Raw genomic sequence first — 26,873 nt, forward strand, 5'->3', positions numbered from 1 at the left:
AAAAAATACTGGAATACCCCTTTAACAAGTTCCAGTATTTTTGGATGGATCATTTAACCAGAAATCCTCCTTGTTTTAGTAAACTGACTCCTAGGTAACCCCCTGAACACTTGGTACGTAGATGCTTTTTCCATGTAACATGTTAATCTGTTGGAGAACTGTATGTGAAGTAGAGTTTGATCCAGAGATTAAAAATGATAATTTCAGAAATACACTGCTCAAAAAAATAAAGGGGACTCTTAAACAACACAATGTAACTCCCAGTCAATCACACTTCTGTGAAATCACACTGTCCACTCAGGAAGCAACACTGATTGACAATCAATTTCACATGCTGTTGTGCAAATGGAGCAAACAACAGGTGGAAATTATAGGCAATTAGCAAGACACCCCCATTAAAGGAGTGGTTCTGCAGATGGTGACCACAGACCACTTCTAAGTTCCTATGCTTCCTGGCTGATGTTTTGGTCACTTTTGAATGCTGGCGGTGCTTTCACTCTAGTGGTAGCATGAGACGAAGTCTATAACCCACACAAGCAGCTCAGGTAGTGCAGCTCATCCAGGATGGCACATCAATGGAAGCTGTGGCTAGAAGGTTTGCTGTGTCTGTCAGCATAGTGTCCAGAGCATGGAGGCGCTACCAGGAGACAGGCCAGTACATCAGGAGACGTGGAGGAGGCCATAGGAGGGCAACAACCCAGCAGCAGGACCGCTACCTCCGCCTTTGTGCAAGGAGGAGCACTGCCAGGGCCCTCAAAATGACCTCCAACAGGGCACAAATGTGCATGTGTCCACTCAAATGGGCAGAAACAGACTCCATGAGGGTGGTATGAGGGCCCGACGTCCATAGGTGGGGGTTGTCTACCGTGCAACACATTTGGCATTTGCCAGAGAACACCAAGATTTGGTGGTGGTTCAGTAATGGTGTGGCGTGGCATTTCTTTGTGGGGCCGCACAGCCTTCCATGTGCTTGCCAGAGGTAGCCTTACTGCCATTAGGTACTGAGATGAGATCCTCAGACCCCTTGTGAGACCATATGCTGGTGCGGTTGGCCCTGGGTTCCTCCTAATGCAAGACAATGCTAGACCTCATGTGGCTGGAGTGTGTCAGCAGTTCCTGCAAGAGGAAGGCATTGATGCTATGGACTGGCCCGCCCGTTCCCCAGACCTACGTCCGATTGAGCACATCTGGGACATCATGTCTCGCTCCATCCACCAACGCCACGTTGCACCACACACTGTCCGCCACCTCATCAGGAGCATGCCCAGGCATTGTAGGGAGGTCATACGGGCATGTGAAGGCCACACACACTACTGAGCCTCATTTTGACTTGTTTTAAGGACATTACATCAAAGTTGGATCAGCCTGTAGTGTGATTTTCCACTGTGATTTTGAGTGTGACTCCATATCCAGACCTCCATGGGTTGATAAATTTGATTTCCATTGATCATTTTTGTGTGATTTTGTTGTCAGCACATTCAACTATGTAAAGACAAAAGTATTTAATACGATTAGTTAATTCATTCAGATCTAGGATGTGTTATCTTCTTGTTCCCTTTATTTTTTTTGAGCAGCGTACTTAAACAGGAAAAAGAAGCAAAACCAAATCTGGTCTGTGAGTTCCTTTTTTCAAAAACTATTGTTCACCTCACGTAGGCCAGGGAAGAAGTGCACCCTAACTTTCCCTAAAGACACTTTCCCTGCCTACTTGCAAAGGCACCATAAACGCTGAATTACAAGTTGGAGCCAGTCCATACACTATGCTCATGTGCTGGGGTGTCAAAGTCAAAATAACTAATGAACTGTAAAATGTCAGGGTAAACAGGAACACGAGGGGTTGACACAAAAACCAACAAACAGAACTAAGGACCTAATAAACAGCAGAAATACTTAATAGCAACAAACAGAAATATAAAGGCAAGATATGGCATACTGACAATCAGTTCAGGAACCAGTGAAATGGAAAACAGTAGATGTGATAATTTGAACAAGACTGGATAAACAGGACCAGGATATGCAAGGAATGAACAAGTTAAATGATTTTCAGACATTATACAGGTCAGGATTACCAGAACACAATTCACACCAGAGAGATACAAGAAAAACTTAAAAAGCCAAACTTCATAACATGTAGGAATACAGGTCAAGATTCTAAACAGGAATACTAAATACCGAACACTGGACTGAGAACCAGATTAGACAGACTCCAAGAACTAAACAGGAATCACTAACAAGAACCAAACAGGATTGACTATAAGAACTAAACAGGATTGATAACAGAATAAAATCTGAATACAGGTCTAACCACGATAAACTAAATATATACTAAGCATAACACTAAATCCGCCAGCAAAGTTCAAACATAACAATCATTATACAGGTTATCAAAAATGTATCCCTCAGCTTTGCCGTTCTACTTTCGTAGGTGTGGTAGTAGGGGTGCAAGGATTAATATTTGGTAGGAATGCCCACATGTCCATAGGTTCTGGATCAAAATTGATCACCTTACATATTTGATGGCATGGGTCATTTTGAAAAATTTCTCTCAGTAGGCCTCATTGAATGGCCACATGTGCAAAAGAGTACTGTGAAACCTGCAAACTTTTTCTTCTTAGCTGTTAATCTAGTTATAGCTGGAACTTGGAAAACTGATTCCATTTCTTTTCAGTTAGTTCTCAACACTATGAATTGGATTATGATTAATGACCACTTGACTAGTATCATTAAAGATTCACAAGCCAATTTGAAGCAGTTTGGCAACCTTTCCTGTTTTACTAACACATTTCCAATAGATTATTTGAAGTGAAGGAATACCTTTTACATATTGTAATTGTCCCTTATCTGTTTTGTCTTCCAGTTGTTCAGATAGGGCTAGAGCACCACTTGCTTTACATGTGAAGCATATAGCCTTTCTGCAGTTAACTGTGAATATCAGTTTGAGGCTTTTGCGGAGGCAGCAAATTCTCCAGTAATAAGTATTTTAGGTATTTTAGTTGGCTGTTATGTGGGCACAGTCTGCAAGCTTTGGTACAACTATTGTTATCAAGTTGCATTTAAATTATAAAATTTTATTGAGTTGAAGTAAAACCCGAGATAGGCCCTCCCTCTTCTTGAAAGAAAACTGTAACCATGATCACTTTGCCCTGACTTAGGCTACTTTCACACTGTGAAAGTTGCTCCGTTACAAACGGACGTTAAAGGGTACCTCTCATCAAATAAACTTTTGATATATTTTAGATTAATGAATGTTGAATAACTTTCCAATAGCATGTTAATGAAAAATATGCTTCTTTCTATTGTATTTTTCCCGATCAGTCCTGTCAGCAAGCATTTCTGACTCATGCTGGAGTCCTAAACACTCAGAGCTGCCAGCCTGCTTTGTTCACAGCCAAACAGGCTGTGAACAAAGCAGACTGGCAGCTCTGAGTGTTCTCCTTTGTGAACAAAGCAGACTGGCAGCTCGTAGTGTTTAGGACTCCAGCATGAGTCTGAAATGCTTGCTGCCAGGACTGGTAGGGAGACCCCTAGTGGTCATTTCTTCAAAGTGGAAAAGGAAATAGAAAGAAGCATATTTTTAATAACATGCAATTGTAAAGCTATTCTGCATACATTCATCTATAATATATCAAAAGTTTTTTTGATGAGAGGTACCCTTTAAGGGCTCATTTAAAAAAATGTTTTTTTTTTTTTTTTCACTTTGACCACCTTTAATGTCTGTTATTGTAACAAAGCCTAATGGGAGTTATGATGGGCAAAGAGGATCCCATTCACTGGAATGGGATTCCTCTAACATCCGTTTTAACTCCCGTTATTGCGACCGAAGAAATCAGAAGAAAAAGACGTGTCATGCACAAATTTTTCTCCCGCTATCTTCCTAAAGGACGTCACCAGCCGAACGAAAATGGTAGTGTGAAAGGAGCCTTAGTGACAGGTTTGACAACAATAATCAGCCATAACATGCAGGGTTTTAGAGAAAACACATATAAAACAGAGGGCCGTGTCAATGGTTTTGCACCAATTTTTTAAGTGTTTGCTAGGAAGGTTCCCTTATGCTTCCTTCACCTGATTCACTGTGATACACAGTGGTAAAAAAAAAAAAAAAAAAAAGTTATATATTAGCTAACCATCACTCCACATGGCATGCCAGCTGGTTTGTTTCAAAATAAGACCCCCATAGCCCCCCTAAACAGGCCCACACACACTGGGCATGTTTCCTGTGTGAGCTGCAGGGAGGGGCTGCTGTGAGACTGAGCAGGAAGGGGTGGGGTGTTGCCCTACAGCCAATCAGAGACACTAAAACACGGCACACTTAAGCTGTCAGCTCTCTGTGTCGTCTACAGTAGACGCTATTCATCAGTGAGATAAGATCTCCTGGACTTCCTGCCTGGAGGAAAAGCTGAGAGTATGTGCTCAGCAAAGAAACTTTAGATTGCAAAGTTATAAAGTACAATCTCCCTTAGCAAACACCTCCCAATAGGGGACAGTTTTTAATTCCCCGGCAGAGTCCCATAAGTACCACCCAAAAGAGGACAAAACACTCCCAATAGGGGACAAAACACACTCAATAAAGGACAAAACACCCCCAGTAGAGGACAACCAGGCTTATGTGCCCTACCTTGTACACAGGGCCGCCATCAGGGGGGTACTGCCAATACCCCAGTAAATAGCCCAAGGTTTCCCGGGGCCCTGGCCCCCGCTGCACCCCCCTGCAGCAGTCCCAGCACAGAAGCAGAAGACTGCTGTTTAAACAGTGGTCTCCTGCTTCTGTATGTCCACCGGCCACATCATTTGCCCCCTGATCCCCCCTGAGCCACTTTATGAGCCAATTTATTCCCGCTGTACCAAATCCCCTTTATTACCCCCTGTGCCACATCTTCCCCCTATGCTATTTCATTTGCCCTTTATTACCCTTTGTGCAAATGCATCACCTCCTCTTCATCCCCGTGCCATTTCTTTCCCCCTTTATCTCACCAGTTGCATTTCATCCCCCTGTGCCACTTTACTCACCCTATGCCAAATTACCCCTCTCGTGCCACCTCACTTTTCCCCTTGCCTCCTCCCCCTGCTGTTTTTCTTACCTGGCCAGCAGGCTTGGGTGCAGGGACTTTCAGTGGGTTTGACGTTCTCCTGACATCATCTGCACTGCACTGCACTGAGGGGCTGTGAGCAGTGGCGGCTGCGGGCACAGACAAGTAAAGCTCCTTACGTCACTTGTCAGTGCCCACATTCACTGCTGCTACTCTCAGTACGTGCAGCACAGAGGACGTCAGAAGAACGTCAAACATGCTGAGAGCTCCTACACCTGAGCTTGCTGGTCAGGTAAGAAGAACAGGGGAGGGGAAAGTGATGTGGCACAAAGGGTGAGGAGGGGATGATTTGGCACAGGTGGAATAAGTTGGCACAGGGTTGGAAGAAATGGCTCAGGGAGTGGTAAAGGGGGGTGATGATTTTGCACAGAGGGGAATGAAGGGCGAATAAAATGGCACAGAGGGGAATCAAGGGGAAATTATGTGGCACAGGGGGTAGGGGGGTGATTTGGCACAAGGCACAGGGGGAATAAAGGCGCACAGGGTGATTAAATTATAAATATGGCTTTTTATTGTGTTTAACCCCTTAAGGACGCAGGACGTAAATGTACGTCCTGGTGAGCCGGTACTTAACGCTCCAGGACCTACATTTATGTCCTAAGCATAACCGCGAGCTTCGGAGCGATGCCCGGATCATGCGCGGCAGGTCCCGGCTGCTAATCACAGCCAGGGACCCACCCGTAATGGCGGACATCCGCGATCCCGCGGATGTCCATCATTAACCCCTCAGATGCCGTGATCAATACAGATCACGGCATCTGCAGCATCGCGGTCACTAAAATAGATGATCGGATCGCCCATGGCGATCAGATCATCCAGCACGGCAGCCGGAGGTCCCCTCACCTGCCTCCGCTGCCTTCCCTTCGTCTTCTTCTCTGATCTGCCTTCCCGCAGACCAGAGCAGAAGATGGCCAATAACGCTGATCAGTGCTATGTACTATACATAGCACTGAACAGCATTAGCAATCGATTGATTGCTATAAATAGTCCCCTATGGGAACTATTAAAGTGTAAAAAAAAATAAAAAGTTAAAAAATTAAGTTAAAAAAATGTGAACATAAATTGTTCCATTTTCCTTATTTCACCCCCAAAAAGTGTTAAAAAATGTTAATGATACCGTACGGTGAACAGCGTGAACGTAAAAAAAAAAGAAGTCCAAAATAGCTTTTTTATAACATTTTATTCCCCAAAAAATTTATAAAAAATGGATTAAAAGTTTTATATAAGCAAACATGGTATCAATAAAAAGTACAGATCACAGCGCAAACAATGAGCCCTCATACCGCCGCTTATACGGAAAAATGAAAAAGTTATAGGTCTTCAAAATAGGGGGATTTTAAACGTACTAATTTGGTTAAAAAGTTTGTGATTTTTTGTAAGGGCAACACTAATAGAAAAGTATGTTATAATGGGTATAATTTTAATTGTATTGACCCAAAGAATAAAGAACAGATGTAATTTTTGCCGTAAATTGTACGGCTTGAAAACAAAACCTTCCAAAATTAGCAAAATTGCGGTTTTCTTTTTAATTTCCACAAATAGTATTTTTTTGGTTGTGCCATACATTTTATGATAAAATGAGTGACGGCATTACAACAGAAAACTGGTCGCACAAAAAACAAGCCCTCATACTAGCCTGTGGATGAAAATATAAAAGAGTTATGATTTTTTGAAGTCGAGGAGGAAAGAACGAAAACTTAAAAATAAAATTGTCTGAGTCCTTAAGGTCCAAATGGGCTGAGTCCTTAAGGGGTTAATAGGTAATTACACTATGGAGTGAGTACAGCTCAGTACAGTATTCCATCATTTAGAAAGATTTTTGAGCCTTTTTCCCCTATAGGGGACATCTTTCAATATTCCCTGTGAGTGTCCGCTATTGGGAGATTTTACTGTATAACTTTATCATGTGCAGCTATATAATGGTAATTTTACTTGGCTGAAGTTCTTTAATCTCTGGAAAAAAAAAGGTAGTAGTGTCAGGGAGAGTTCAACTTAACTATGTAAAAATAAATCTTAGTGAGGTGTATTATTGCAGCTACTGTATTTGGTTATAGGAAAAGTAGGTTTGTTATGGTAGAAAGCAAAGTGTTTAGTTTGTTTAATTTATTTACAAATTGTACATCTAGTCAATGTATACTTATAGCAGTCTTTAGAATCTGTGATAGTTTTGCTATATGCTTTTTGATAGCCTTGTTTACATAATTGTCTGGAAATAATTTTCCATTTTTGAGTTTTTTTTTCTTGTTTTTTTCTTTATAAAATTTTTGTTAAATTTTTATACACATTACAAAACCAAATCCACTTTTCCAAAATCCCATTTATATCAATGTCCACCCTGTCCCACCCCCTCCCCCCTATCCCAAATACATTAATCCATTGAGGAGCGAGGGGTCCGGAGGTCTGGGAGCATAACTTATTCCCTCTTATGCTTTATTCACCCCCTTAGGTTTTCCCCATTACCTTACAATTGTTATTTTCCTTCTCCTTTCCTTTTTTTTCCTTCCATTTTCTTTTCCTTTCATTTTTCCTTCCCCTTCCTTCCTCTTCTCTCTTCTCCTTTCTTTCCTAATTCAAATAAATTATACATATGCCCCTTCTATTTTCCAATTCCTTACATCCTGTCCTCCGAACTCTTTGTCCCCTTACATCATAGTTCTATCATATTTATTCAAAACCGTGCTGTGGGGGAAAAGAAAATAATTAAAAATACTCTCTCTCTTTATCTCTCCCCCCTCTCCAAAATAGCCTTTTACCCTCCTCATATTGCTATACCATTCAGTACAGCTAAGGCTTTTAGTGAATATCCAGTTTTTAACAATCAACAAACGCACGTAGAGCAACATTCTCAAGCAACTTGTTTTTTTTCACTAGCTGTTATGTCTGAATCATCTCCCAAAATTGCCAACGTAGGACAGAACTTCATGCATACACCAGTTATCTCTTTGGTTTTACCATATATCTCTCTCCAATATCCAGCAATCTCTGGACAACTCCAAAAGATATGCAGCTGACATACCTTCTCTACATTACATTACATTTTTGAGTATAGTCAGTTTCTGTAGAACGCATTCTTTTTATTTTCCTATAGGAAGGTGTTGGAATTAGTAGGATAGCAGCTGATACAAAACACTTCCTGCCATAACAGTTCTACTTTTCCTATAAAACATGTATCTACTGCATTAGCTGGCATGTAGTTTACTTTGTTTTGTGCCAATAATGCCAGTTGCAAGATGTGGGCTGAACAAACCATATATTACAAACTAGAATCACTGAACTCATTAATTGTGCTCTTTATTTTATGTGGCCAAAAAGCTTGCTTTCAGAAGCATCTCAGTTTTTTTTTTTACTTTATATTGATGACTTCACAGTGTTATTAGTCACTGAAATGAAAAAATGTGAACTAAGTACAAAAAGGAAGAGTCTGGCTTCATATTTTATTATCATGAGAAGCAGACTGAATTCTAAAATTAAATCTAATAATACTTTTGAAATGAGAATAAGTGAGTGTCAGTGTAGGTTTGCAGGTAAACTGCTTGGAGCATGTTTAGCACTGGTAAGTATTTTTTGGGCATAACCTCTGTTTCTGCATCTCTGCATGAGATCACAAGCTTGAGACTCAAAGACAGAGAAATCAGTGCAATTTATCTTTAAATGGGTTAAATCACCTACTCATATTGCTTGGGTTGTGTGTGGGGGATGGTTGCTGTCTGCCCTTAAAATAGTATTGCCCGAAGTAGGCTTATGGTGAATTATCACAGATATGGGGGCCCCCACTTTACCAGACAGTTCAATATCCAAAAATATAATGGAAACAGGGTGAACATGGTTTGTGAATTTGAGATCATACTGATTTATGTTAATGGACTCTATAAACAGTGGTTCAGAAGCCATATTACCCTGCCAAAGGAGGAGTAGATCATCTAGGAATCTCCCGTACCACTGTACAGTGGGGCAAAAAAGTAGTTAATCAGCCACCAATTGTGCAAGTTCTCCCACTTATAAAGATGAGAGAGGCCTGTAATTTTCATCATAGGTATACCTCAACTATGAGAGACATAAGGAGAAAAAAAATCCATTAACCCCTTAAGGACACATGACGTACTGGAACGTCATGTGTCCACTCCCGATCTATAACGCGGGGCCACGGCGTGGCCCCGCGTCATAGCGGGTCGGGCCCGGCCTCTAACAACGGCCGGGACCCGTGGCTAATAGCGCGCGGCATTGATCGCTGTGCCGCGCGCTATTAACCCTTTAGACGCGGCGTTCAAAGTTGAACACCGCGTCTAAAGTGAAACCGAAAGCATCCCGGCTAGCTCAGTGGGCTGTTCGGGATAGCCGCGGTGAAATCGCGGCATCCCGAACAGCTGACAGGACAGCGGGAGGGCCCCTACCTGCCTCCTCGCTGTCCGATCGCCGAATGACTGCTCAGTGCCTGAGATCCAGGCATGAGCAGTCATCCGGCAGAATCGTTGATCACTGGTTTCTTATGAGAAACCAGTGATCAACATAGAAGATCAGTGTGTGCAGTGTTATAGGTCCCTATGGGACCTATAACACTGCAAAAAAAAAGTGCAAAAAAAAAGTGAATAAAGATCATTTAACTCCTCCCCTATTAAAAGTTTGAATCACCCCCCTTTTCCAATAAAAAAAAAAACACAGTGTAAATAAAAATAAAAATAAACATATGTGGTATCACCGCGTGCGGAAATGTCCGAATTATAAAAATATATCATTAATTAAACCGCTCGGTCAATGGCGTGCGCGCAAAAAAATTCCAAAGTCCAAAATAGTGCATTTTTGGTCACTTTTTATATCATTTAAAAATGAATAAAAAGTGATCAATAAGTCCTATCAATGCAAAAATGGTACCGTTAAAAACTTCAGATCACGGCGCAAAAAATGAGCCCTCATACCGCCCCATACACGGAAAAATAAAAAAGTTATAGGGGTCAGAAGATGACAATTTTAAACGTATTAATTTTCCTGCATGTAGTTATGATTTTTTCCAGAAGTCCGACAAAATCAAACCAATATAAGTAGGGAATCATTTTAATCGTATGGACCTACAGAATACATATCAGGTGTCATTTTTACCGAAAAATGTACTACGTAGAAACGGAAGCCCCCAAAAGTTACAAAACAGCGTTTTTTTTTTCAATTTTGTCGCACAATGATTTTTTTTCCCGCTTCACCATAGATTTTTGGGCAAAATGACTGACGTCATTACAAAGTAGAATTGGTGGCGCAAAAAATAAGCCATCATATGGATTTTTAGGTGTAAATTTGAAAGAGTTATGATTTTTTAAAGGCAAGGAGCAAAAAACGAAAATGCAAAAACGGAAAAACCTCCGGTCCTTAAGGGGTTAAATCACATTGTCTGATTTTTTTAGGAATTTATTTGCAAATTATGGTGGAAGATAAGTATTTGGTCAATAGCAAAAATTAATCTCAATACTTTGTTATATACCCTTTGTTGGCAATGACAGAGGTCAAACATTTTCTGTAAGTCTTTACAAGGTTTTCACACACTGTTGCTGGTATTTTGGCCCATTCCTCCATGCAGATCTCCTCTAGAGCAGTGATGTTTTGGGGCTGTTGCTGGGCAACACAGACTTTCAACTACCTCCAAAGGTTTTCTATGGGGTTGAAATCTGGAGACTTGCTAGGCCACTCCAGGACGTTGAAATGCTTCTTACGAAGCCACTCCTTCGTTGCCCGGGCAGACATCTTGCTTGTTTGTAGGTGACCAAATACTTATTTTCCACCATAATTTGCAAATAAATTCTTAAAAAATCAGACAATGTGATTTTATGGATTTTTTTCCTCATTATGTCTCTCATAGTTGAGATATACAGATATTACAGGCCTCTCTCATCTTTTTAAGTGGAAAAACTTGCACAATTGGTGCCTGGCTAAATACTTTTTTGCCCCACTGTATATTAATTTATATATATATATATATATATATATATATATATATATATAAAATTTTTATGGTATATCTGTTGTATCCTTTTATTGTCCCTTGCTGCTTCCGTAGCAGATAGCAGGTGGAAGTGCTATATCCCCACTTCATTCCAGATATACATGTAGTATACATTCTCCATAATATAGCACTTACGTAAATACAGGATCATCCTCTGGATGCTTGGTCTTTCTGTTTTCTGCCCAGAACCCCACTTGCAATTTCCTATTCTATGTACCACCTCCATGCTCCTTCTGGCGCATAGTTTTCAAATGCAGTGTGTCTCTGAGCAGGGACATATTGTTTTTACTTTAGTATACAGTCATGGCCAAATGTTTTGAGACTGACACAAATTCTTGTTTTCAGAAAGTTTGCTGCATCAGTTTTTATAGAGGAAATTTGCATTAACTCTAGATTGTTATGAACAGTGATCAGATAAATTTCAAGAAATTGCAAATTCAATATTTGACATCAAAATGTACTTAATCACGGGGGGTGTGGCTTGACATGGCGGCGTGAGGACGTGTTGTACAGGAGCTCCTGTCCTTCACCCCTTCTTTCACCGATCTCTGGCGCACCTAATGGGAAAAACCCAGAAGAAACATAGGTCCAAGGCTGTGAGCAGGCCCTCCTCTCCCTGTCGGGATCTCAGCACCTACTTCACCCGGTCTCAGCCCCGCCGTAGCTCCTCTGTGCCGCTGGGCGCAATGGTGGCGGCTCCTCCACAAGGCCCTGCTCTATCCACCCTCCCATGGACCTGGTCTCCTCCCTCACAGGGTGATTTTTTACCACCTTTTCTACTAGACATATGCTAGATTCTCTTCATGCTGCTAAAGGTGCTCTTAATTTGATAGACAATACAGGCCCCCTTCTAACCATCACTGACAATCCTGACTTCCCCCTGGGGGATTCCTCTGCAGGAGTTTTTTTTGGGGGCTTCCATATCGACTCCACTTCGATTTTTCCATGTCCTAGCTGATGGTACCCTCAAACCCTTGGAGTCTCTGGTCCGGGACCGACCTTCCTCCAGACGGGCTCCCTTTGCATATATACAACTTCGCCACTTTTACTCATCACTGCCCTCTACCTCTTCACTTCATCGCACTCTCACGCCCTTTGAACATCTTTGTATGGCGTCCTCGGACCCCCGTCATTCCATCTCCATCATTTACGGTCTATTGATTTCCTCTAAGGCGACTCCCTTGCTGGCCTTCTGTCATGCGTGGGAGACTGAACTTGGTTCCTCTTTCACTCGCGAACAGTGGTCTAAGTGCTTTTTTCTTTCCCACAAGACAGTCATAGCCACAAAAGCTCAAGAAACCTGCTATAAAGTTCTTTCCAGGTGGTACCGGGTGCCTGCTACCCTTCATAAATGGTATCCCTCGATTTCTGACCAGTGCAGGAAATGCAATTCGGCGGTGGGCACGATGACCCACATTTGGTGGAGCTGTCCCAGGCTTGCCCCCTTCTGGCGCACGGTCCTGAACGCCATTGAGGAGATTACTGGGGTTCGGGTCCCCCGAACCCCTGAATCAGCCTTATTATTTATGTTCCCTATGGCCCAGTCGAGATATAAGAAGTCTCTGGTTCGCCACCTCCTTCAGGCGGCCAAGACGGTTATACCTCGGAAGTGGAAAGATCCTGCTCCTCCTTCGCTGGCTGAATGGGTAGCTGAGGTTTCTCGAGTCCAACGCATGGAGGAGCTTCTGGTGGTCCTCCCATCAGATGTGGACCATTATGGGGCCACATGGCTTTCCTGGTCTCAGTTTTGCTCCTCTTCACACACTCCTCTGCCCAACTGATGGGGTTTAATTTTGTTTTAATCCATGCTTGGTTCTGCCCGGGTCCTGCATTGGGTCGGGTCTTGCCCTCTAGTCTTCTTATCCCTTAGTCTTCTTATCCATTGCTCCTCGCTTCTTATCCCTGTTATTTTTCCTGATTTATGCTTCCATTTCCCTTTTTTCCTCTACTCTCTATTCCTTTTGTTGTTTAGCTGCTTGTTTCATTTTTTGCAGTTTCTCGTAACCTCAATAGTGTTCTGACAAGTGCAGGGATTAGGCGCAGGTTTTCAGTTGCTTGCTAAGGCTGGGTTCACACTACGTTTTGTCCCATACGGGAGCGCATACGGCAGGGGGGAGCTAAAAGCTCGCGCTCCCGTATGTGACCGTATGCGCTCCCGTATGTCATTCATTTCAATGAGCCGACCGGAGTGAAACGTTCGGTCCGGTCGGCTCATTTTTGCGCCGTATGCGCTTTTACAACCGGACCTAAAACTGTGGTCAACCACGGTTTTAGGTCCGGTTGTAAAAGCGCATACGGCGCAAAAATGAGCCGACCGGACCGAACGTTTCACTCCGGTCGGCTCATTTAAATGAATGACATACGGGAGCGCATACGGTCACATACGGGAGCGCGAGCTTTTAGCTCCCCCCTGCCGTATGCGCTCCCGTATGGGACAAAACGTAGTGTGAACCCAGCCTAATTGTGATAATCTTTGTTTTTTCCCTTTCTCATAACCACTCTGTGCCTTGCCTTTTGCTCTGCTGAGAACTTGGTGCATATTGCTATGGTTATTTCACAGTACTTCCTAATATGTTTATATTTGCTCTTGGCTTATCGTTATGCCTAACTTTACTGAGGTTTTGTGTTATTTTCCTAACCGGATTTATCCTCAGCCTCCCAAGGCCATTGAGTATGTTGTACACTGTCATTTCTTGTACTGCCATGTACCTGGTTTATTTTTTTTCAATAAACTTGTTTTGAATCGGAAAAAAAATGTACTTAATCACAAAAACCCAATGTGCACTGAATTTCATCAGCCCTGTTACTAAATGACCTGCTAATATAATTTCAGTGATCTTCTCAATAACTCAGGAGAAAGTGTTAAAGAGGACAAGGCAGCTGAAATCTCTCTGTCAAGCTTATTGAATTTTAAAAGAACACTGGTTGCTTTAAAAAGGAGATATGCTTGAAATAATTGTCTTCTGTTAAAGGGGTACTCCGGTGGAAATCAATACATTTTTTTATTTTATTAACTGGTTCCAGAAAGTTAAAAAGATTTGTAAATTACTTCTATTTAAGAATCTTCATCCTTCCAGTACTTATCAGCTGCTGTATACTACAAAGGAAGTTCTTTTCTTTTTGAATTTCTCTTCTGTCTGACCACAGTGCTCTCTGCTGACACCTCTGTCCATGTGAGGAACTGTCCAAAAACGGAGAGGTTTGCTTTGGGGATAGTCTCCTACTCTGGACAGTTCCTGACATGGATAGAGGTGTCAGCAGAGAGCACTGTGGTCAGAGTGAAAAGAAATTCAAAAAGAAAAGAACTTCCTCTGTAGTATACAGCAGCTGATAAGTACTGGAAGGATGAAGATTTTTTAATAGAAGCAATTTAGAAATCTATTTAACTTTATGGCACCAGTTGATTCTAAAAAAAATAAAAAATCAGCCGGAATACTCCTTTAACCATCGTTATCTTCAGGCAAACCTGTCCAGGCATTAAAAGGCTTTACAGGCAAGGACATTGCTGCTTAAAAGATTGCCCACTAAGTCAACCATTTATCGGATTAACTAGAAGGTCAAGAATAGAGGCTCAGTTGTTGTGTATAAGGCTTTAGATTGCCCAAGAAAGTCCAACAAGATTAGGAGTGCCACTGTCTACAAAAGATGATTCTGCAACTGTATCAATTTCTCAGGAATGGCAAGAGGCAGGTGTCAAGACATCTGCACACACAGGGAGGTGAAGGTTTTGGAGGCTGGCAAGAAGGGCAGCAAATAAGCCACTTCTCTCCAAGAAAACCATGGTGGGCAGATTTTCCTTCTGCAGGAAGGACTGTTGTAAAGTTTTTTTTCTCTGATGAAGCCCTCCTCTAACTGGAAAGTATGGAAAATGATTGTCTGGAGAAGAAAAGGTGAGCACTAGGATAAGTCCTGTGTCATATGTAGAAATTATAAATAAAAAATATTTATGTGAACCAGTCCTCAAAAGCACAGGGGAGAGAAAAAGGAAAAGACTAGTGGAGATGGGATCCAAGAAATGGTCTTTATTATATAAAAAGGATATATATGACCAATCGCCTAGCAGGGCCCTTGCTAAAGGCGAATGGAATATACTGGGTAAAAAATAGATATAATAAAAAATACAGAATATAGTAGGATTAAAATGAGATAAATATGATGGGTAAGTAGCACCAAAGAAAATTCATGAATTAAATATCTGCTGCATATATCAGGAGAAAACGTTCTCAGTCCATATAATTCATAGGGATATTTCAATGAAAAATCCACAATAGCTACTGAAGAAAAGGCCCGTGGCCTTGAAACGCATCTAGCCCATTATCTGCACATTATCGATAAGTGTTTATCACTTCAAATAGACTGTATCTGCCATATTCCAATTGCAACAGCTGGATGCCCGCGATTCCGGGACCACTGCTGCATGCGCGCTGTTAGCACCTTATTCATACGTGCAATCCGCACCACCTGTTACCTGCATCCTCTCACAGCCCCGGTCGGCAGAGTTACTCCTGGACATCATCCTCCCCAAGGCCGGACGCCTCCCGTGCCAACCCAGGACACTCGGACCCCCGGAGATTCAGCCATTCACCCAGCATACCACCCAGGCGGGCATTGATATCCAGAGTGCCGGACTCAGCCGTGCCAGCCCGGACCTGAGGACTCCAAAGGAGGGTGAGTGGTGCTGTGCACCGAGACTTGACATCTTCATCGCTGACAGTGTTTGCCACATTGTCTGCATTACCTGTCCATGAATTTCCTATTGTAGCTATTGTCGCTACACTCACTACCATATACCGTTACTCCGGACACACCCAAACTAATTGTGACTTTTCATTCTGGACATTTCTTGTGGATTTTTCATTGAAATATCCCTATGAATTATATGGACTGAGAACGTTTTCTCCTGATATATGCAGCAGATATTTAATTAATGAATTTTCTTTGGTGCTACTTACCCATCATATTTATCTCATTTTAATCCTACTATATTCTGTATTTTTTATTATATCTATTTTTTACCCAGTATATTCCATTCGCCTTTAGCAAGGGCCCTGCTAGGCGATTGGTCATATATATCCTTTTTATATAATAAAGACCATTTCTTGGATCTCATCTCCACTAGTCTTTTCCTTTTTCTCTCCCCTGTGCTTTTGAGGACTGGTTCACATAAATATTTTTTATTTATAATTTCTACATATTACATTAGGCCTTTTGGGTGAAGGCAACACCTTTAACCTCAAGCACATTATTTCTTTTATCCTAAGTGAGCTACACATATTTTACAAGTCCTGTGTCATGCCAACAATAAAGCACCCTGAGAGAAACAGAACCAGAGAATTTGTACAACATTTTATGCACTTAATGTATTTGTCAATAACATTTTACACAATTATAAAAAGGTTATAAATATACTTCAGTATACCATAGAAGCATCTGAAAGATGTAAAAACACTGAAACAGCAGACTTTATAAAAACCTTAACCTGTTAAGGACGCAGGGCGTATCCCGAGTCCTTAACCCCTTAACGACGAGCGCCGTAAATGTACGTCCTGGTGACGTGGTACTTAACGCACCAGGACATACATTTACGTCCTAAGCATAACCGTGGGCATCGGAGCAATGCCCGGATCATGCGCGGCAGGTCCCGGCTGTTGATCACAGCCAGGGACCTGCCGTAATGGCGGACATCCGCGATCCCGCGGATGTCCGCCATTAACCCCTCAGATGCTGTGATCAATACAGATCACGGCATCTACAGCATCGCGGTCACTTAATTGGATGATCGGATCGCCCGCAGCTGCGATCCGATCATCCTGCACGGCAGCGGGAGGTCCCCTCACCTGGCTCCACTGTCTTCCGGGAGTCCTCTGCTCTGATCTGCCTTCCCGCAGACCAGAGCAGAAGATGACCGATATCCCTGATCAGTGCTATGTCCTATACATGAAATTAAAAAAGCACAAAGGATTGCGCTCCGTAGTGTAACACCAAAGGTGAGTTGGTAACGCTAAGTGTGAATTGCGCTTACCACATGAAGTTGTACTCCAACCAAGTACAACAATGAAACAGGGCGTATCATCAAAGGGTCTCTGCAGCTTCGTCCCGCTGAAATAGAATCACGATAAAAACAAGCAATCTCCAGGTAGCAGAGCGGGATCAATGGAAGCGCTGAGACCAGATAAGAAGTTAAAAGGATTTATTTCCCATAATGCAACGCGTTTCACGGTCACCCGCTTCCTCAGGCATGTTGGGTTTAGCAGATTACAAGGTATGTATAGGGAAAAGGGGTTAACCCTTCAAGGAGGAAAATTAAATTAACCCCTTGAGGGGTCAAGCCCTTTAAGCCCTTCACAACAAGATAGAAGCACATAATAACATCACAACAAAGTACCCAATAAAACAAATACAATACAATTAAAAACAAATATTAAATTTTAACAAAAAAATATAAAAAATATTATAGTACTATATATAAAAAAAATATATATTTTTCCTTTTTTTTTTTTTTTCTTTTTTTTTCTTTTCTCTTTTTTCCTCTTTCCTCTTTTTTCTGTTCAATGTTTTAACGGACATTTTCCAGTGTCTCATTAAGACCATCTGGAAATAAAGTAACCAAAGAAAAAATCCAGAAGGATTCCCTATTATTTAATCGCTGTATACGATTATGACTAAAAACTGGAATAGTTTCTAGTATAGTCAGCTTTAAGACATCAATGCATCTATCATGTTTAAGAAGTAAGTGGCGTGAGACACTATGTAGAACAAAACCATTTTTAATGTTAGATCTATGTTTGTTCATACGTGACCGCACCGTCTGTACGGTGCGGCCAACGTATTGAAGCCCACATGAGCAAGTAAGTAGATAGATAGCAAACGAACTACCACAGGAATAATGATTTTTTATTTGGAAACTTTTTTTTAGATACATAGTTAGATAGTTAGTATGGTTGAAAAAAAGACATACGTCCATCAAGTCCAACCAGGGAATTGAAGGGAAGGGTGTAAGGGGATAAGGGAAAGGGATGTAGTTTTATAATTCTGCATAAGCATTAATGTTATTTTGTTCCAGGAATGTATCTAACCCTGTTTTAAAGCTGTTAATTGTTCTTGCTGTGACCAGTTCCTGAGGTAGACCGTTCCATAAATTCACAGTCCTCACGGTAAAGAAGGCGTGTCGCCCCTTTAGACTAAACCTTTTCTTCTCCAGACGGAGGGAGTGCCCCCTCGTCCTTTGGGGGGGTTTAACATGGAACAGTTTTTCTCCATATTTTTTGTATGGGCCATTTATATACTTATATACGTTTATCATATCCCCCCTTAAACGTCTCTTCTCAAGACTAAACAATTGTAACTCCTTTAATCGCTCCTCATAGCTAAGATGTTCCATGCCCCATATTAGTTTAGTCGCGCATCTCTGCACCCTTTCCAACTCCGCAGTGTCCCTTTTATGAACAGGCGACCAAAACTGAACAGCATATTCCAGGTGAGGCCGTACCAATGCTTTATAAAGGGGGAGTATTATGTCCCTGTCCCTTGAGTCCATGCCTCTTTTGATACATGACAATATCCTGCCGGCTTTGGAAGCAGCAGCCTGACATTGCATGCTATTCTGTAGTCTGTGATCTACAAGTACACCCAGATCCTTCTCTACCAGTGACTCTGCCAGTTTAATCCCCCCTAAGACATACGACGCATGCAGGTTATTAGTACCCAGATGCATAACTTTACATTTATCCACATTGAACCTCATTTGCCAAGTGGATGCCCAGACACTTAGTCTATCCAAGTCATCTTGTAACCTATACACATCCTCTATAGACTGTACCGTGCTACAAAGCTTGCTGTCATCTGCAAAGAAATAAACAGAGCTGTTAATACCATTCACTATATCATTGATAAATAAATTAAACAACAGCGGGCCCAGTACTGAACCTTGGGGTACACCACTAATAACCGAGGACCAATCAGAGTACGAATCATTGACCACCACTCTTTGGGTACGATCCATGAGCCAGTGTTCAATCCAGTTACAAATTAAAGTTTCCAAGCCCAAGGACCTTAACTTACCTGTCAGACGTCTGTGAGGGACAGTATCAAACGCTTTGGCAAAATCCAGAAACACTATATCCACAGCCATTCCTTTGTCAAGGCTTCTACTCACCTCTTCATAAAAGCAAATTTGATTGGTTTGACAACTTCTATCCTTAGTAAACCCTTAGTAAAACGTCTGTAAAAAATAATATGAGAACTGAAATGAGTGGGCTGCTTAATGTACAGGGACTCGAATCGCCCCTGTACATTATGGGGCGATTCGAGTCCCTGTACATTAAGCAGCCCACTCATTTCAGTTCTCATATTATTTTTTACAGACGTTTTATAGATGATTTGTTCTTTATTTGGTCAGGTTCTATCATCTTGGCTGAACAGTTTGTTTCTTATCTAAATTCTAATGATTGGGGTTTTTCTTTTAACCTACATTTTTCTAATAATGAGATAGAATTCTTAGATTTGTTGATTAAAAAAGATATCAATAATAGGATTATAACAGAAACCTTTTTCAAAAAGGTAGACGTTAATAGTCTTTTGGAATACAGTAGCTCTCATTATCCCAAGTGGATTAAAAACGTGCCCTATGGGCAGTATTTGCGTATACGCAAAAACTGCACCGATAAACAAGATTTTTTTAAACAGTCAGGCATTCTTCGTGAACGTTTTCTATCCAAAGGCTATCCCCCCTCCATCCTAACCGATGCATTCAATAGGGTGAAGGATATATCACAGGAAACACTTGTGAGAAAAAGAAAAAAAGAATTTATTCAGACAGTACCTAAGGAGTCCTATAAATATAATTTTATTACAGATTATAATTGTGGAGCAGGTGATATTCGCCGAATATTAAGAAAAAATTGGTCTATCCTATTGGATGACTCTATTTAAAAAAAAATGTTTGCCATCCCAACCAGGTATTACGTTTCGTCGGTCCCCGAACCTGAGAAATTTGGTGGCTCCTAGTAGGTTCAAATCTGAATCTCTTCAACAAAACCATTCTGTTGGTTCCAAAGCCCCGGGCACTTTTCCTTGTGGGCGACCAAGGTGCCTTTGTTGTGCTATGATTGGCACTCCGTCTGTTTCATTTAACTCCACAGTATCTAAAAAAAGTTTCCATATAAAAAATCATTATTCCTGTGATAGTTCGTTTGCTATCTATCTACTTACTTGCTCATGTGGGCTTCAATACGTTGGCCGCACCGTACAGACGATGCGGTCACGTATGAACAAACATAGATCTAACATTAAAAATGGTTTTGTTCTACATAGTGTCTCACGCCACTTACTTCTTAAACATGAAGGATGCATTGATGTCTTAAAGCTGACTATACTAGAAACTATTCCAGTTTTTAGTCATAATCGTATACAGCGATTAAATAATAGGGAATCCTTCTGGATTTTTTCTTTGGTTACTTTATTTCCAGATGGTCTTAATGAGGCACTGGAAAATGCCAGTTAAAACATCGAAGAGAAAAAAGAGGAAAAAAGAGAAAAGAAAAATAAAGAAAAAAAAAAAGGAAAAATATATATATATATATTTTTTTATATATATAGTACTATAATATTTTTAATATTTTTTTGTTAAAATTTAATATTTGTTTTTAACTGTATTGTATTTGTTTTATTGGGTACTTTGTTGTGATGTTATCATGTGCTTCTATCTTGTTGTGAAGGGCTTAAAGGGCTTGACCCCTCAAGGGGTTCATTTAATTTTCCTCCTTGAAGGGGTTAACCCCTTTTCCCTATATATACCTTGTAATCTGCTAAACCCAACATGCCTGAGGAAGCGGGTGACCGTGAAACGCGTTGCATTATGGGAAATAAATCCTTTTAACTTCTTATCTGGTCTCAGCGCTTCCATTGATCCCGCTCTGCTACCTGGAGATTGCTTGTTTTTATCATGTCCTATATACATAGCACTGAACAGGATTAGCAATCGAATGATTGCTTTAAATAGTCCCCTATGGCGACTATTAAAGTGTAAAAATAAAAGTAAAAAAAGTGAAAAAAATCTAGTAAAAAAAAATGTGAAAAACCCCCTCCCCCAATAAAAACATTAATTGCCCCATTTTCCCTATTTCACCCCTAAAAAGTGTTAAAAAAATATTTTATATACATATTTGGTATCACCGTGTGTGTAAATATCTGAACTATTAAAATAAAATGTTAATGATACCGTACGGTGAACGGCGTGAACGTAAAAAAAAAAAAGTCCAAAATAGCTGCTTTTTATAACGTTATTCTAAAAAAAAATGTATAAAAAATGTATTAAAAGTTTTATATAAGCAAATATGGTATGAATAGAAAGTACAGATCACGGCGCAAAAAATGAGCCCTCATACCGCTGCTTTTAAGGAAAAAAAGTTATAGGTCTTCAAAATAGGGGGATCTTAAACGTACTAATTTGGTTAAAAAGTTTGTGATTTTTTTTAAGCGCAACAGTAATAGAAAAGTAGGTTATCACGGGTATCATTTTAATCGTATTGACCCAAAGAATAAAGAACACATGTCACTTTTACTGTAAATTGTACGGCGTGAAAACGAAACCTTCCAAAATTAGCAAAATTGCGGTTTTCTTTTTAATTTCCCCACACAAATAGTATTTGTATTTTATGGTAAAGTGAGTGATTGCATTACAACGGACAACTGGTCGCGCAAAAAACAAGCCCTTATACTAGTCTGTGGATGAAAATATAAGAGTTATGATTTTTTGAAGGCGAGGAGGAAAAAATGAAAACGTAAAAATAAAATTTTCTGCGTCCTTAAGGCCCAAATGGGCTGCGTCCTTAAGGGGTTAAGGACGTAGGGCGTATGGATACGCCCGTGGGAATTCCGGTCCCCGCCGCTATCCGGTTTGGGACCGGATCGGGATGCCTGCTGAAATCATTCAGCAGGCACCCCGGTACATCGCCCAGGAGGGTCCTGAGACCCCCCCATGTTGGCGATCGGAGAAAATCGCATGTCAATTCAGACATGCGATTTTCTCCAATTCCGGGCTTATCGGGTCTCTGGTGACCCGATCACCCGGAAAATAGGGATGATCGGAGTTGTCAGTGACAGCCCCGATCAGCCTAAGGGATAGGAGTGAGGTCGCAGAGCTGCGATCTCCTCCTATCCCCTGCCATTAGTCAGAGTTCTGACCAATGGCAGCGCAGGACAGGGGGTTGCCATGGAAACCCCCCGTTCTGCACACCCCTGGATGTCGGGCAGAACAGGGGGGAGAAGATGGAGGCCTTTACCTGAGGGCCAGTTGCGTGGGGCCCGGCGATCATCGCAGACATCCACCGGAGATCACGGCTCAGGTAGGGAATCGACGGTGGGGGGGAGAAATGAAAGTGAAAGTAATGTGATCTTTACTGTGGCAACCACTAGGAAGGCCAGACTGCAACTCCCAGCATGCCAAAGGCTGTCTGGGCATGCTGGGAGTTGTAGTTTTGCAACATTGCGAGGGTCACAGTTTGGTGACCACTGTTACAGTGGTGCCCAAACGGTAGCCCTCCAGATGTTGCCAAACTTCAACTCTCAGCATGCCTAGACCATCCAGGCATGCTGGAAGTTCTGTAACATCTGTTCCTTCAGATTTTGCGATTTTCATGACATTTTTGAAAATTGCTGCTCTACTTTGAAGCCCTCTCATTTTTTCAAAAAGTAAAAATATGTCCATTTTATGATGCCAACATAAAGTGGACATATTGTATTTGTGAATAAAAATTAAATTTATTTGGAATGTCCATTTTCCTTACAAGTAGAGAGCTTCAAAGTTAGAAAAATACAACATTTTCTAAATTTTCATGAAATTTTGGGATTTTTCACCAAGAAAGGATGCAAGTTATGCTGAAAATTTACCACTAAAATAAAGTAGAATATGTCACGGAAAAACACTCTCAGAATCAGATTACTTGGTAAAAGCGTTTTAGAGTTATTAACGCTTAAAGTGACGGTGGTCAGAATTGCGAAAAAGGGCTCAGTCCTTAAGGTGAAAAAGGGCTCAGTCCTTAAGGGGTTAATTTGTGTCTAGTCTCAAAACTTTTGGACACAACTGTATGTACCAAGTTATGCAGCCTACAGTTACATGATGTTTAAAGTCAATGCTAAAGTCTACAGTCTACTACAGGCTAGTTTAAGGTATCCATAAAGGTCCTGATTTGGATGTTAATACTTAAGATTTAAAGTATACATTCTTTTTAACATAACCTTACTGGCAAATGTTATATTTATAACAACTTTCTGTTACTTTCTTTTTCTGCAGTTCTGCTGAGCTAATATGTCCATTGAGAAGCACAAGTGAAAACCCATGGAAATAATTATGTACATTATTATTATGAAAGAAGAAAATTCAGTGTACAAGGATGTTTCAGAAGTTACTGTTCCAAAATAGAAGTTAAAGAATATTCTTCTCTGTATGTTGTTCTACATTTTCGAGTAACTCCTAATTATCCTGATATATAACTGTGACTACATAACAGTGACTAGGCAGTATGCATCATACATGTCATCCATGAGTAACAAGTCCTACAATGTTAGTAGTCAAAAAGTTTACAGATTCTCAGATTGTAGATATCCTACTAGAACTCTTACATGGAACTGTTGCCCATCTGCTGTCAATAATAATAGTAGGGCAGATTTTATATACAGGTGAACAGCTGTTATGGAATGTCGTGATGGACACAAGTCTTGGTTGGCAGATATTTTTTTACTTATTAGAAGAATGACGTTATGGCCCTCATTTACTATTGCAAACCCAACATGTTTTGTCAGGTTGTGCACCAGATTCTGGCGCATTGCGCTAGATATTCTGTCTTCACCAGATTTTGGGCCCGAAATTCTGTCTGCGCCAGATTTTGCGCCAGAATTTGTGCCAGAATTAAAAAACCCCAACTAACTCTCCATTTTGCTAAGAAAACCGCAAAAAAAGTGGGCCTGGCTGTTGGGAAAAGGGGGTGCGGTCACCAAAACGGGGCATGTTCCCGAAATTTTCACAAAAAAAAACCCAACATATTTACTAAGGTTTCCACAGAAAATGTGGTGGATTTGAGCTGAGGAAAACCAGACAGATCAGAGCATGTGTAAAAAAGGCAAAATGTAGGGAAAGTGGAAAACGTAGGGAAACCTTAGTAAATACCGTAAATTGTAGGGAATTAAAACCCACAAAGAAACCTACACTCCATTCTTAGTAAATAAGGGCCAATTTGTAAATGAAATCATGTTTGCACAGAATATACCACATAATGCTAAGAAATAGATCAGTACACACAATTTTACCATGATTGTTTATTCAGCAACCAGTTAGCCTCATTACTGTTCTTACAGAGGAACCATACATAGAATCATGTAACGCTGTGTACTGCCACATAAATAAGATCACTGTACACTCTAGATATTTTAGCAGACCATAAAGCATGCGTCATGAATTTTATTTATGCACCTAGAGTAAAATATACCCCCTGTGATCACAAAGGCAATTTATTACTTCAGCCAAAAATCTATTGTTTTTATTACTCAACAGTGGAAAAAATGTAGACAACATATTTTACCAAGTGGGTAGCTTTTCACTTATGGAACCTGTGTCCTTAATGAATACGTAGTCATTGACTATTGATTTAATGTTTCTGTTCTAAAGGAAACTTGCCTTGTTATCAACCAATGAACAACTTGCATTATGTGTTAGAGCATTAGTTGTGCGGTACCTTGAATGTTACTCTAGTCTAAATGTGAAGACATGGATTATCAAAATTAAGCAAGAGAAATATATATTAAACCACAGCCACTATGATTGTTACATGTAAGTATTAACCAATGAATTCTAAACAGATTTATGGGTTGTGTTCATTACTTCTTTATCTCTTTCCATACAAACACACACAGATAGACATATATATATATATATATATATATATATATGTCTATTATTTTATTTTTTTTCTGAGAGGGAGAGGGGGGGCATTTTATCATTGAAATATACAAATATACATGTCTCAAATCATTTATCATGTAAGGAGTTACCAATTCTACTTTTTGTACACTTTACAGACACATAGAAAAATGGTTGATTTAATTATTGAAAACCTTACATTTGTTGGACTCTTCTTTAAGGAGCCTTGATTGTATATGGTGATGTTCTGTGTTCTTAGATGCTCAAGATAGTTATGTAAATAGTTTATAACAAAGAGGTAACGTTTGTACTGTTTCAATTGCCTGTAAATTGTCATACTCATTGAATAGTGATGCTATCACTTTGGTTTCACTTTGGATGGTTTGAATCTGGAGTTCATGAGTGGAACATTTATCTTGTTTTTTTTTTTTGTTTTTGTTTTTCTTGTTTTATCATATAAAGCAGGGGTAAAATATTTCAACTAATATTATGCAGGACTAAGATGTTAGAAGGGGAATATGCCCATGGACTACATGGAGACTTAAAGGGGTACTCCGGTGGAAAAAAAAGGTTTTCAAATCAACTGGTACCGGAAAGTTAAAGAGATTTGTAAATGACTTCTATTAAAAAATCTTAACCCTTCTAGTACTTATCAACTGCTGTATACTACAGATATACTTCCAAGAAATGTTGAAGTTATTTCCAGTCTGACCACATTGCTCTCTGCTGACACCTCTGTCTGTGTCAGGAACTGTCCAGAGCAGGAAAGGTTTTCTATGGGGATTTACTTCTAACCTGGACAGTTCTTGACACGGACAGAGGTGTCAGCCGAAAGCACTGTTGTCAGACTGGAAACAACTTCACTAATTTCTCATTAGTATACATCACATGATAAGTACTGGAAGCCTTCAGATCTTGAAATAGAAGTCATTTACAAATCTGTCTAACTTTCTGGCACCAGGTGATTTGAAAACATTTTTCCACTTGTTTCCATTTAACTTGCACACCACATGTGCCAAAGTAGCATTTGTATGCTATAAATATTATTCCCTAAATGAATACTACTAATACATGTTGAAAAAGTCTACAATAGTTACAAATTATAAATAATGCAAAGTTTTAAAACAGTCCTAAAGTCACAAATGAAGTATTTATATTTTTATAACTAAAACCTTTGGAATATATCTTGTCATGCATACAGATTGACCATGTTATATGCAAGAATTAAAGGGGTACCCCGCCCCTAGACATCTTATCCCCTATCGAAAGGATAGGGGATAAGATGTCAGATCGCCGGGGTCCCGCCGCTGGGGACCCCCGGGATCTCAGGTGCAGCACCCACCTGTTGCGGTTTCCGGCAGAGCTGGAGGCTCTCATCCTAACGCCTCATGACCACAGTGACATGAGATTGTGACGTCACGACTCCGCCCTGTGTGACATCACGCCCCGCCCCCTCAATGCAAGTCTATGGGAGGGGGCGTGACAGCTGTCACGCCCCCTCCCATAGACTTGCATTGAGGGCCGGGGCGTGACGTCACACGGGGGCGGAGTCGTGACATCACGATCTCACGTCACTGTGGTCAGGAGCCGAAGCCTCCAGCGTTTACGGAAGCCGCAACAAGTGGGTGCTGCAGCCGAGATCCCGGGGGTCACCAGCGGCGGGACCCCCACGATCTGACATCTTATCCCCTATCCTTTGGATAGGGGATAAGATGTCTAGGGGCGGAGTACCCCTTTTAGGATATTGAGAAGGAAATTTTTAATTGTCTATGGACTGGTTCTGCTTTGTGATTCTAAACAAATGTCATGTTTAAAGGGGTCTTCCAGGACTTTTATATTGATGGCCTATCCTTAAGATCCACAGAATCAATAGACGGGCCAGTTG

The 26,873-nt window shown here is 40.8% G+C and overlaps 1 protein-coding gene across 2 annotated transcripts in view; it reads left to right on the plus strand.

Moving 5' to 3' along the window:
• Positions 1–26,279, plus strand: part of LHFPL3 (LHFPL tetraspan subfamily member 3) — a 219,337-nt gene extending 193,058 nt beyond the window's left edge. For both annotated transcript variants that reach the window (XM_056573520.1, XM_056573519.1), the window contains one exon: positions 23,366–26,279. In XM_056573520.1, the coding sequence (XP_056429495.1) occupies positions 23,366–23,379 (14 nt within the window). In that variant the 3' untranslated portion in view covers positions 23,380–26,279. The remainder of the gene's footprint in view (positions 1–23,365) is intronic.
• The last annotated feature ends 594 nt before the right edge of the window (positions 26,280–26,873 follow it).

This window comes from Hyla sarda, chromosome 4 (assembly GCF_029499605.1).
Source record: "Hyla sarda isolate aHylSar1 chromosome 4, aHylSar1.hap1, whole genome shotgun sequence".
Taxonomy (NCBI): Eukaryota; Metazoa; Chordata; class Amphibia; order Anura; family Hylidae; genus Hyla; species Hyla sarda.